This window comes from Orbicella faveolata, unplaced genomic scaffold (assembly GCF_042242905.1).
Source record: "Orbicella faveolata isolate gen_17 unplaced genomic scaffold, um_ofav_v1 contig_47, whole genome shotgun sequence".
Lineage (NCBI taxonomy): Eukaryota > Metazoa > Cnidaria > Anthozoa > Scleractinia > Merulinidae > Orbicella > Orbicella faveolata.
Genome location: NW_028301577.1, coordinates 13279196 through 13290054, shown reverse-complemented (window position 1 = coordinate 13290054; position 10859 = coordinate 13279196). Strand labels below are relative to the sequence as shown.

Here is a 10859-nt window from a genome sequence, read left to right as displayed (position 1 = left end):
AATAAGTAGTTAATAATAATAACTAACAAAGAGTGAGAATTTCACAATGCATATTAACCCTAATTTTGCCTAAAAAACAGTGTTTCATCACCAAGTTAGAAATATAACAACAGTACCTGTTTATTGAGACCCAACATGGTACAGATAACATCACGGGAATATGGCTGAGCAATGACATACTGTAACAGTTTAGTTTGAGGATCCAACAAATCCTGCAAAAGTGACATAAAGCAAGTTAAACAAAGAATTAATATCATTAAACAAATTTGTGGTCCAAACAGATCAAAAATTCCGTCATGTATAATGATATACGGTGTACCAAGACTCTTGTACATGCATTTATTACTGCTAGGATTGATTATTGCAACAGCCTTTTGTATGGACTTCCCGAATACCGTATAAACAAGCTACAAAGAATACAGAATGCTGCCACTAGACTGATCTGCCAGCAAAGCAGATTTTGCCATATTACACTGCTCCTTTTTGATTTACATTGGCTCCCAGTGAAGTTTCGTATTGAGTTCAAAATTCTTTTAATTACATTTAAGGCTCTTAAGGGTTTGGCGCCTACCTATATAGATTCATTAATTAGTATCAAATCAACTTCACGGTGTGACCTAAGAAGCTCTAATGACAGCCTCCTCCTTAGTTATCCAAAGCCGTTATCCAAGGCAACACTGGGTGATCGCTCTTTTACATATGCTGGCCCAAAACTTTGGAACGCTCTTCTTGTGGCCATCAGATCTGTGAACACTGTTACTGATTTTAAAGGCAAACTTAAAACATATTTGTTTTCTAAAGCGTTTTTATTAAAATCCGAATAGAATTGTAATTTCTTAGAATTTTAGATTTTTACGGTGGCCCACAACTGTCACGGCAAAACAAAAAGTCACAGCAGTACAAACTTAACTCACGGCAAGATAATGTTATCTGACAACAAAACAAAATTAACTCACGGCAGTGCACCATTAATTCATGACAAAAAGAAATTAACTCACGGCAGAACACCCCTAATTTACAGCAAAACAAAGTTAACTCACGACAAAACAAAGAAATCAAGTTGGTCAGCAGTTGGTCAGTGGTTGTTGTTTGCTTTTCAAATGGTATGTCGTGTAACAGTAACACACTGCTCGCTCGGAGACCGCCATTTTTAGTGCAGTGTTCCTTATCTCGTGCTCATGATGTTTTGCAGCTCTTGTGGTTTGTTAGTCTATCAAAATGCCAACTTTTGCAAAGACTGTGGTAAAGGTACATTTCTTAATCTAAAGTATTCGTATTTGCATCTCTTTTAGTTATACACAGGGTGACCGCTATATACAGGGCCGTTATATGCAGGTTTGACTGTAAATTTATACTAATAAACAATTAGATTATGAGCTCGAGATTTCTATTGCGTGATAGCTGACTAGGGCGCAGCCCAAGTCAACTATCACGCATAGAAATCGAGAGTGAATAATTTCATTGTTTTAGTATAACTCTATTAGTCGTGCAAAACGTCATCTAAATCCTCTTATCCGTTGTTTTGCCGTCAGACAACATTATCTTGCCGTGAGTTAAGTTTGTAGTGCCGTGACTTTTTGTTTTGTCGTGACAGTTGTGGGCCACTGTAGATTTTAGTTAGGTATAAATTGTACTTTAAGGCTTGTAATTTTTCACCTATAACTTAGTTTTTTAGAATTTTAGTTTTTAAACTGTAAATTTCACTTTTAGCATGTAGCATTCATTTTTTATGTATTTTAATTGTAATGTGCATTTGAACATATACATATGGAATTTGCGCACAACAAATTCATAATTGAAGAAGCTAATCATAAAAGGGGATAAGTGACGATTTTGGTTGCTTTTCTTTTTTTTTGCTCCAAATTAGCTGAATTTTTGCATGTGGTCTTCAATGTAATAGAAAAATGTGGTTCTGTATTTTTGTCGCTGGTTTTTGCTTTGTTTTCGAGTTAAAACGTAGGCAAAAAACTTGGCTTTTCATAGCCATGTCTTTAGGAGTTTATTTGTTGAACAGCAAACAGGCAGACTGTTTATAGTGTATGAAATCAAAACCAAATCCCACAGCATATAGAGTGGAAATCTGGGAACAGATTGTTTACATCGGTTATTGTGACGTGCACACAACACGTGAATTGATCGAGCGTCAAACGAAATGCCATCAAACAAAAAAGAGATGTGCTGCATTAGAGCTCTGTCAACTAATATCTTAAGCATTGTTTTAAAGTACCTTGTATGCCTGCCTGGTGGTTGAGAGGCATCATAAAGCCTCGATAAACCTGTAAGTAATCAGCACGTTTTAAAGAATCAAAACGTGTTCTGAAACTTCGAAGGCAGCTGATATACCGTAATCGTGTTATCGGCGTTCGAAGTCAGGTCGAGCCAGGTAGCAAAGTCCAAGAGCAGTTCTTGCCCAAGAAAAATACCCTCTGGTGAGTTGTGGCCCATTTGCCAAGCGTTGCTAGCGTCAAAGTTTGGAAAGCGAGAACTGGTTTTAGACTTATAAAATTTGTCTTGTATCGACTGCCACGTTTTCCCGCGCACGAGGTGTAAAGACCCTTCCCGGCATGCATTGCGATTACGTTCTGCGGACGTTTCTCGAACTGGTAACTAGATTTAAACATAATGGCCAGCAAGTGGCGATCGATTGTAACAGATCTGTGATCCAGTTTGCGCTGATTTTATTTCAAATCGCCATGATTTGTAGTGTTTTGAGCTTCTGGGATCAGGGGACATGCAGATGTATGGAGACCCGTACATTGCGCAGAAGGGTTAATCTGTTAATCTGTCAGCCCTATTTATAGAGCGTTTTCACATGGAGTCATCAAATTCTTAAATCCAAAACTAAACAGCCACCAAAGTTGTTATCCTCATCAGGCATAAGAGGTACCAGCGCATTTTGAACTTGGAAGTTATGGTGGTGCGTGACATAAAGCTACGATCGCGTTTGTCGAAAACTATGTTTTATCTCGTGATTTTTTAGCCATTTAAGACGTTGCCGTATTTGGAAAAGTGCTTATTGAAATGTTTATTTGTTTTATTTTATTTTTATTTACACCTTTTTTGACCTGAAATCAACATTTTTGAGCTTACACGTTGCGTGAAATTACCATTTTCAGGAGCCCATCATGGGCTCCTACCATTTTGCTGTTTTCTAAGTGAAACCAACATCCTTGCTGTTACGCGTTAGCGTCAAATCAACATTTTAACCTATTTAGACTTGAAATCAACATCATTGAGCTTATGCGCTACGTGAAATTACCATTTTGCTGGTTTCTAAGTGAAATTAACATCCTCGCCGTCACGCGTTAACGTGAAATCAACATTTTAACCTATTTAGACCTGGAATCAACATCATTGAGCTTATGCGCTGCATGAAATTGACATTTTGCTGGTTTCTAAGTGAAACCAACATCCTTGCCGTCACGTGTTAACGTGAAATCAACATTTTAACCTATTTAGACCTGGAATCAACATCACTGAGCTTATGCGCTGCGTGAAATTACCATTTTGCTGGTTTCTAAGTGAAACCAACATCCTTGCCGTCACGTGTTAACGTGAAATCAACATTTTAACCTATTTAGACCTGGTATCAACATCATTGAGCTTATGCGCTGCGTGAAATTGACATTTTGCTGGTTTCTAAGTGAAACCAACATCCTTGCTGTCACCCGTTAACGTGAAATCCGGCGTCGACAAAACCTGGATCGGACCGGACCGGACCGGATCACGGATCGGATCACGGACCGGATCACGGATCGGATCACGGATCGGATCATGGATCGGATCATGGATCGGATCACAGATCGGATCACGGATCGGATCACGGATTGGATCATGGATCGGATCACGGATCGGATCATGGATCGGATCACGGATCGGATCACGGATCGGATCAAGGAAAAAAATTCAAAATTTTGTTGAGCAAATTGCACTAGAGTGATTACTGTGAGCAGAAAGTTTTATTTAATTCAGATGTGATATTCCTTTATTCTTTTATAATATCAAGCCAACTGGGAGCTGGTCACAGATCAATTTTTTTCAGGCTGTTGGGTTTTGATTGCGATGATCAATCATGTCTTCATATCTTTCTCCGCAGTTCAGATAAATGATATTTCGTGTATTCACTTGCATCAAAGGTAAACTGTCATAAAACGAGTCAGTATGGTAATAATAGGACGAACGTATGAATAGAAACACAAAAACTAAAAACACTAAAAAATTAAACACCTGATGATTTCAAACAATTTTCGTTTTTGAAACAAGTCTATACTTTTACAAGATGTGAGTTTGGAATACGATATTTCGCACTGGAATAAAACGAAACAAACCATTTGTATTTCAAGGAAATATAGCTGTTTTACAGAAAATTCTAGGAATGACATCGATAGTGTGAACAATAACGCAACCCGAGAATAAACAACATTTTAGGAGTTACGTCACGAGTTTTAGAGTCATTTTTAGGGTTGTAAAGAGTTGCCTTTAAATAGAATAAAACCTTAAAATGATCGTGTTCTATGATAGAAAACACTTAAGAGGCAAGAACAAATCAAAACGGAATGAGGATCGTCAAGGATGGCAAAGATTAACGGGGATTGCAAATGACGAACTTGAAAAACAAGGCTAGTTTTTTCAAGATGCGCAAATCGTGACGTAGCTCCTTCAAAACAAGTCATGTCCTTAAGCTTTCGTACGTAAGTTTTCTCATTAACTGTATTGTGTATAACGCCAACTGTAACGCTCACATCTGACACAAAAATGTAGCTGAGAATTAGCCACTGATAACAATTTCAAAAACGAGAATGGGAGGTTCACGCAAGCTTCGAGCCAACTAACGTTCAAATATAACTACATCTGCCTGTTCATTACAATTTAAATTCGTCGTAAATTAGGCGCTTATGTGGCTTTTTAAATGACCTCTTGTCATTCTCTGTAATTAACATGTCACTGCGTCAAATTCGGGATTCTTATTTTCATTTAACATATTTTAGTTTTTCACTTTTATTTTTTATTTATTATTATCTTATAAACGGTTTGATTTTAGTTTTTGATTTTTTTTTCTTTAAAACTTTGTTTTTTTTTCTGTGATCCGATCCGTGATCCGATCCGTGATCCGATCCGTGATCCGATCCGTGATCCGATCCGTGATCCGGTCCGTGATCCGGTCCGTGATCCGGTCCGTGATCCGATCCGTGATCCGATCCAGGTTTTGTCGACGCCGAGTGAAATCAACATTTTAACCTATTTAGACCTGGAATCAACATCATTGAGCTTATGCGCTGCGTGAAATTGACATTTTGCTGGTTTCTAAGTGAAACCAACATCCTTGCCATCACGCGTTAATGTGAAATCAACATTTTAACCTATTTAGACCTGGAATCAACATCACTGAGCTTATGCGCTGCGTGAAATTACCATTTTGCTGGTTTCTAAGTGAAACCAACATCCTTGCCGTCACGCGTTAACGTGAAATCAACATTTTAACCTATTTAGACCTGGAATCAACATCATTGAGCTTATGCGCTGCGTGAAATTGACATTTTGCTGGTTTCTAAGTGAAACCAACATCCTTGCCGTCACGTGTTAACGTGAAATCAACATTTTAACCTATTTAGACCTGGAATCAACATTATTGAGCTTATGCGTTGCATGAAATTGACATTTTGCTGCTTTCTAAGTGAAATCAACCTCCTTGCCGTCACGCGTTAACGTGAAATCAACATTTAAACCTTTTTTGACCTAAAATTAACATTTTTGAGCTTATACGTTGCGTGAAATTGACATTTTGCTGCTTTCTAAGTGAAATCAAAGTCCTTGCGGTCGCGGCAGGCCGAGCCTTTGTTATGATAAACCGAGGCGAGACTTTGACTTATAACAAAGGCTTGGCTTGGCTATTATAATAAAGGATCAGCTCTGTTTATCATAACAAAGGCCCGGCTTCGTTTACTTGCAGCCTCAGCAGGAAAAGGGCGTTAGGTATTTTAATCAAAAGTGAACTTTGTCGAAAACGCTCCAAATTTCGCATGCAGTTTTGTTTAGGTATGTTTAGCAATGTCCCGTAGTTTTGCCGCTAAACTTTGCTTCGTTTTCGGGATGTTGCGTATGCAAAAAACCACTCGGTTTTCCTAGCAGCGTCTTTATAAAACGAAACAAAAACCAGCGGCAAAAATACAGGGACACGTTTTTCTATTACATTGAAGACCACATGCAAAAATTCAGCTAATTTGGAGCAAAAGAAAAGAAAAGCAACCAAAATCGTCACTTATCCCCTTTTATGACTAGCTTCTTCAATTATTATTATTATTATATATCACCAGATTCTTAGAACTATCATAGAAAAAAATTGTGGTAATAAGTAGGGAGAATTTTAAGTTTGAACTTTATACTGAAAGGGTTAAAGGCACTGTAAAAAAGAAATTAACAGTTGCATGTTATTTTACGCTACCTTGTCATATGGCAAAAGTCCTTTGAGAGGGAAACTAAGTGTGTTAGGATCTAGTTTCCAGACACCAATGGATGAGCCAGGATGACCAATTACGGGAAGAAGGGATGGGCGACCTATGGTGAAAAGAGCACACAAAAGAGCAATGTAATTATAGTTCTTTGATTATTAGCAAAGTACATATAAAATTTGTAATAGTAATTGAACCAAGTAGAGTACAATCCAGGGAGTAATCGTGCAAGTAATGTCAAAATCAGACAAGCATGAAGCGCAAGGTCGATTTGAAATTACAAGCACGATTACTCCCTGAATTGTACAACAAGAAGTCCAATTACTAATTAAGCTTATCTATAACAACTTTTGGAATTAAAAATGTCTTTTGAGAACTTCTTTTGAGCAAAAACGTAGGTAGCGCATTTCATAAGTTTTGAAAACTGTAGGAAACATTGCAAAGAAAGCCATTAAAGTGCACCCAATTGACATAGGAATCACGTGGGTATCCAATTACAGGTATCCAATTATAAAAGTTTAAATTGGATACCTGTAATTGGACACCCATGCAATCATATGCCGATTATGTAGGCAAATAAGCACACAGAGAACCAATCACAATCGAGAATTTTGTTATAGATACAATTATACATGTAATTGTCAGCCTGAGCACCAGTGGCCAAATGATTCAGTGTGCTGGACTCTAGATCAAAGCAATCCAGGATTGACCCCTGACTGGCGTCAGTGCATAAGACACTTTTATAGCTCTCACATGTTCCTCTCACCACCTAGTTGTTTAAATGGGTACAGATTAGGCATACTGCGATTGTCAGTTGAGAAAGGTGCAAAAAAAATTGATGACCAGGTTTTAATGTTCAACTTGCATTGTTGTCACAAGTAACTGGCTCCATTTCCAGGGGCAACTAGCTTGTCGGCCTTTGACATCATTGGCAGCAAAGTGCACAACAACACCATAATTTTAAGTCAAAAACTTCGCCACCAAAGCTCCCTTGTGCCTTACTCAACTGATAGTCATAGTAACCCTGCCATGGATTATCATCCCATCCAGAAGCAGAGTAGAAAATTAACACTCCCAATTGCTTCATGGTACGAAAACCATGGATACATGACAGACTGGAACTAATAGCCTTAAATGCCAGCCTTACATAAGCTTATTAACAAAGGCCATGCCATTGCTGTAGGCTGTACTGTTTTGAAGTTTGTTTTAGTGTCACAGTATAACCATCAAAGTGTGAATGGCCATGGAAAGGCTGTGACAAAACAAGGTGACTCTGAGTGAGTCATAATCAGTCTCTGAAATTAGCAACAACAGTCTTTTTCAGAATCATGATAACGTTCATATTTCCAACATATTACACTGCTGGTTCTCCTGAGTAATTCCCAGTGTTTTATAATGCCAAATAAGTCCATGGTGAAGATAAGAATTCTAAAGGATTCCTAAAGCCCTCCAAATTTTGCTAGAGACTGTTAATATGGACCACTCAATAATAAATTTCAGCAAATTGCTCAACTATGGCATCTGCATTTACCAGGATTGGATTGCTTCACAGTACCTCTCTCCACCCAGGAGGTCAAACAGGTACCAATAGCTGTATATTAGACTACTTGCTAGGGTAACCAGACAACAATGCTGTCCAGAAATCTGTGACTGATTAGCATGCCATTCAGAGGGGAGTAACAACAGTTAGACACTCCATAAATAATTATAAAATAACTGAGCTACTACGCGCGCTCTCATTGGTTGATAGGTGTGTTTAGATGAGAGTATGTAAACACGGTTGTGTTTCAGATTCGCGCGTATTTTCGAGAATTATTTTATAAAAGCAATAGAGCACTTTTTCCATGTTTACATAGCCTCATCTAAACACTCGGGGGCTGGGAGAGTTCTCAAAAGTTAAGCAAACCCTCGACTACGTCTTGGGTTTGCATAACTGTCTCGAATTCTCCCAACCCTCTTCGTGTTTAGATGAGGCTATGTAAACATTCAAAAAGTGTTCTATTGCTTAAATATTAAATATGGAAACTGGAATTAAGCACTGGCTCAGATGAGCCATATGGCATGACTTATCTCTAGGATTGGAACACACTTGCCTAGATGTATGTAGATCATTAAGTACACATGTAGGTATACTTACCTATCACAGACACCATGCGGGCAAGAGGCCTGAATGTTTCCACGAAATCTGAAAGTAACTTTGCAATAGCCTAACAAAGGAACCACCAGCCATAAAATTAGTAATGTGAAAACATGTTTCATAAAATTAATTTCTTTACATGATAACAACAGTTACTAATCTCTAGGTTAATAGCATCTACTGCTGATATCTACATATAGGATGGTTTAACTACAAGAAAGGTCACTAGCTATGTATGTAGTGCTGCCCAGTAGCTTTATCACTGGCCTTATTCCATTGAAAGGCCATCACCTGGGGAAGGCACTGTAATGACTTGATTTAGCACCCCCCTTTGAATGTGTTTTAATAATAAGCGCCCTATTCCAATAGGCGTTCCTATTCCAATAAGCGCCCCTATTCTAATATTATATAATATTACAGCAACATCACAGAATTGGACGTCAAAGACGCCTCCCCAGAAAGCTATATTAATTTTTTTACGTATCAATGTAAGTTGTAAGTGACACTGTCAAAGCTATGGGAGTTGAAAAAGATTAAAATTCTCTCACGTTAACTGAACATTCACCATAAATTTGTTACTGTTACAGTTTCTGTTTTGAACATTCGGTTGTTTCTCAAAAAAGAAATAAGCGCCCTGTCCCGAATAAGCACTCAGTCTCAAATAAGCACCCTCCCTTGAGGTTCCAAAAAAAATAAGTGCCCCAGGTGCTAAAACACATCATTGCAGTACTACCCATATAGAAGTGGCAGGCATAGAGTGATGGATGGGGTTAGGTTTCAGCTTTTCTATGGATAATGTTACCACGTGCATCGAGTGGATGCCCACATGAACAAAATCTGCACCACAGGGTTGACACCTCCATATATATGGGCAATTAATGCTCTTACCCTTCATCCTCCCTTGATAAAAGGCATGGCACAAGGCATGGACACTAGAGGGTAACTCTCATATAAAAATGATGGGGGTGCTTGTCATACTTTTTTGGGGTTAAAAACGTGGCTTTGGTACCTTTTTAGTACCTCTGAGAGTGTTCAGCCTCAAAAGGCCCACAGCAGGAGCTTTTGCAGTACCTTTTGATTTAGGGTATTGACCTGAAAAAATACGTCAGGAGATAATGTGTTGTTTTAGAATTGGTACCCCTAAGGGGATAAAAAAATTCAAGCCATGCCCACAAAACAGGATTTTGGTACCTCTCAAGGTTCTTTTCAAAATTTCTGACTAGCACTGCCATCCTTTTTATATTGGAGTCCCAACCCCCAGGTGGACACCCTTTCTGGACCTCATTCTATCCCCAGAAGGAAATACAGATAGTGGACCTAGACTTGAGGTCCACATCATTTAATGTCCAGCTTTTGTACCATCCCTGAGTACATAATTACCCAGTGAGGCTTGACTTTTCCCTCAGGATAATTTTTGTAAATCTGCAAATTCAAACGGAATGTTTACTATAAAGTCAGTACTATGTACACTTCACCTCAACCATATGTAGCATATCCAAAGGACAATGCACATTGTATGGTTACAATATTATTCTGAATACCGCAGCTTCCACATTGAGTGCTAAGCATCATCAAACAGCAAGTTTGTAGTACGTCCATGCTTACTTACTGAGTTGGGTCAAGCTGTCTGTAAGCCATGACCTACAGCCAAATAATTATTATTTTTCCCATCGAGTCCTCCCATGGCCACTTACACAAGAACCATAATTTATTCTTAATTAAAACAAAACTAATGGTTAAAAACACTTTTCTTTAAAAACTGTTTCTAGGTACACATAACAAGTATAATAATTACACTCTTCGGTAACCAATTTAAAATAATGGTGTACCTCATTTATAACAAAGTAGGCAGGCAATAGACAAGCATTCCTGTCCAGAATATAACGCACAACCTAAAAACAGGAACCAGAAAGAAACTTAGTGCATGACTGTATGAATTAGAAGAACAATGTAAAGTGACAAGTTTCATTTACTATTTAATCCTTATAGGCTATCAGTTTTGCTGAGCACTGTTCAGGCCAATTGTGATATATTTAAATTCCACCAACATCATGCTCTAAGGCTTTAGAGAAACAACAAAAGGAGTTAAACTGAGATTGCAGCATGATGAAACAATTTCCTTTGTTTAAGTTCCCTAACCCTCAGCAATTTGTTAGCATTTAAATATAAAAAAAAAAACTGGCCAATAATTTGTTATATTATGAAGTGAAAACTGTACACATGTATGTAAGTTGCAGGGTAATTACAAGAGCTACAATCATTTGCTATTACAA

General features: G+C 38.0%; 1 protein-coding gene across 2 annotated transcripts in view; it reads right to left on the bottom strand.

Moving 5' to 3' along the window:
- LOC110046227 (mediator of RNA polymerase II transcription subunit 23-like) overlaps positions 1 to 10859 on the bottom strand; it is a 40218-nt gene that overhangs the window by 22817 nt on the left and 6542 nt on the right. For both annotated transcript variants that reach the window (XM_020751912.2, XM_089280137.1), the window contains 5 exons: positions 10416 to 10478; positions 9967 to 10008; positions 8587 to 8656; positions 6443 to 6555; positions 117 to 212 (listed from right to left, as the gene is read on the bottom strand). In XM_020751912.2, the coding sequence (XP_020607571.2) occupies positions 117 to 212; positions 6443 to 6555; positions 8587 to 8656; positions 9967 to 10008; positions 10416 to 10478 (384 nt within the window). The remainder of the gene's footprint in view (positions 1 to 116; positions 213 to 6442; positions 6556 to 8586; positions 8657 to 9966; positions 10009 to 10415; positions 10479 to 10859) is intronic.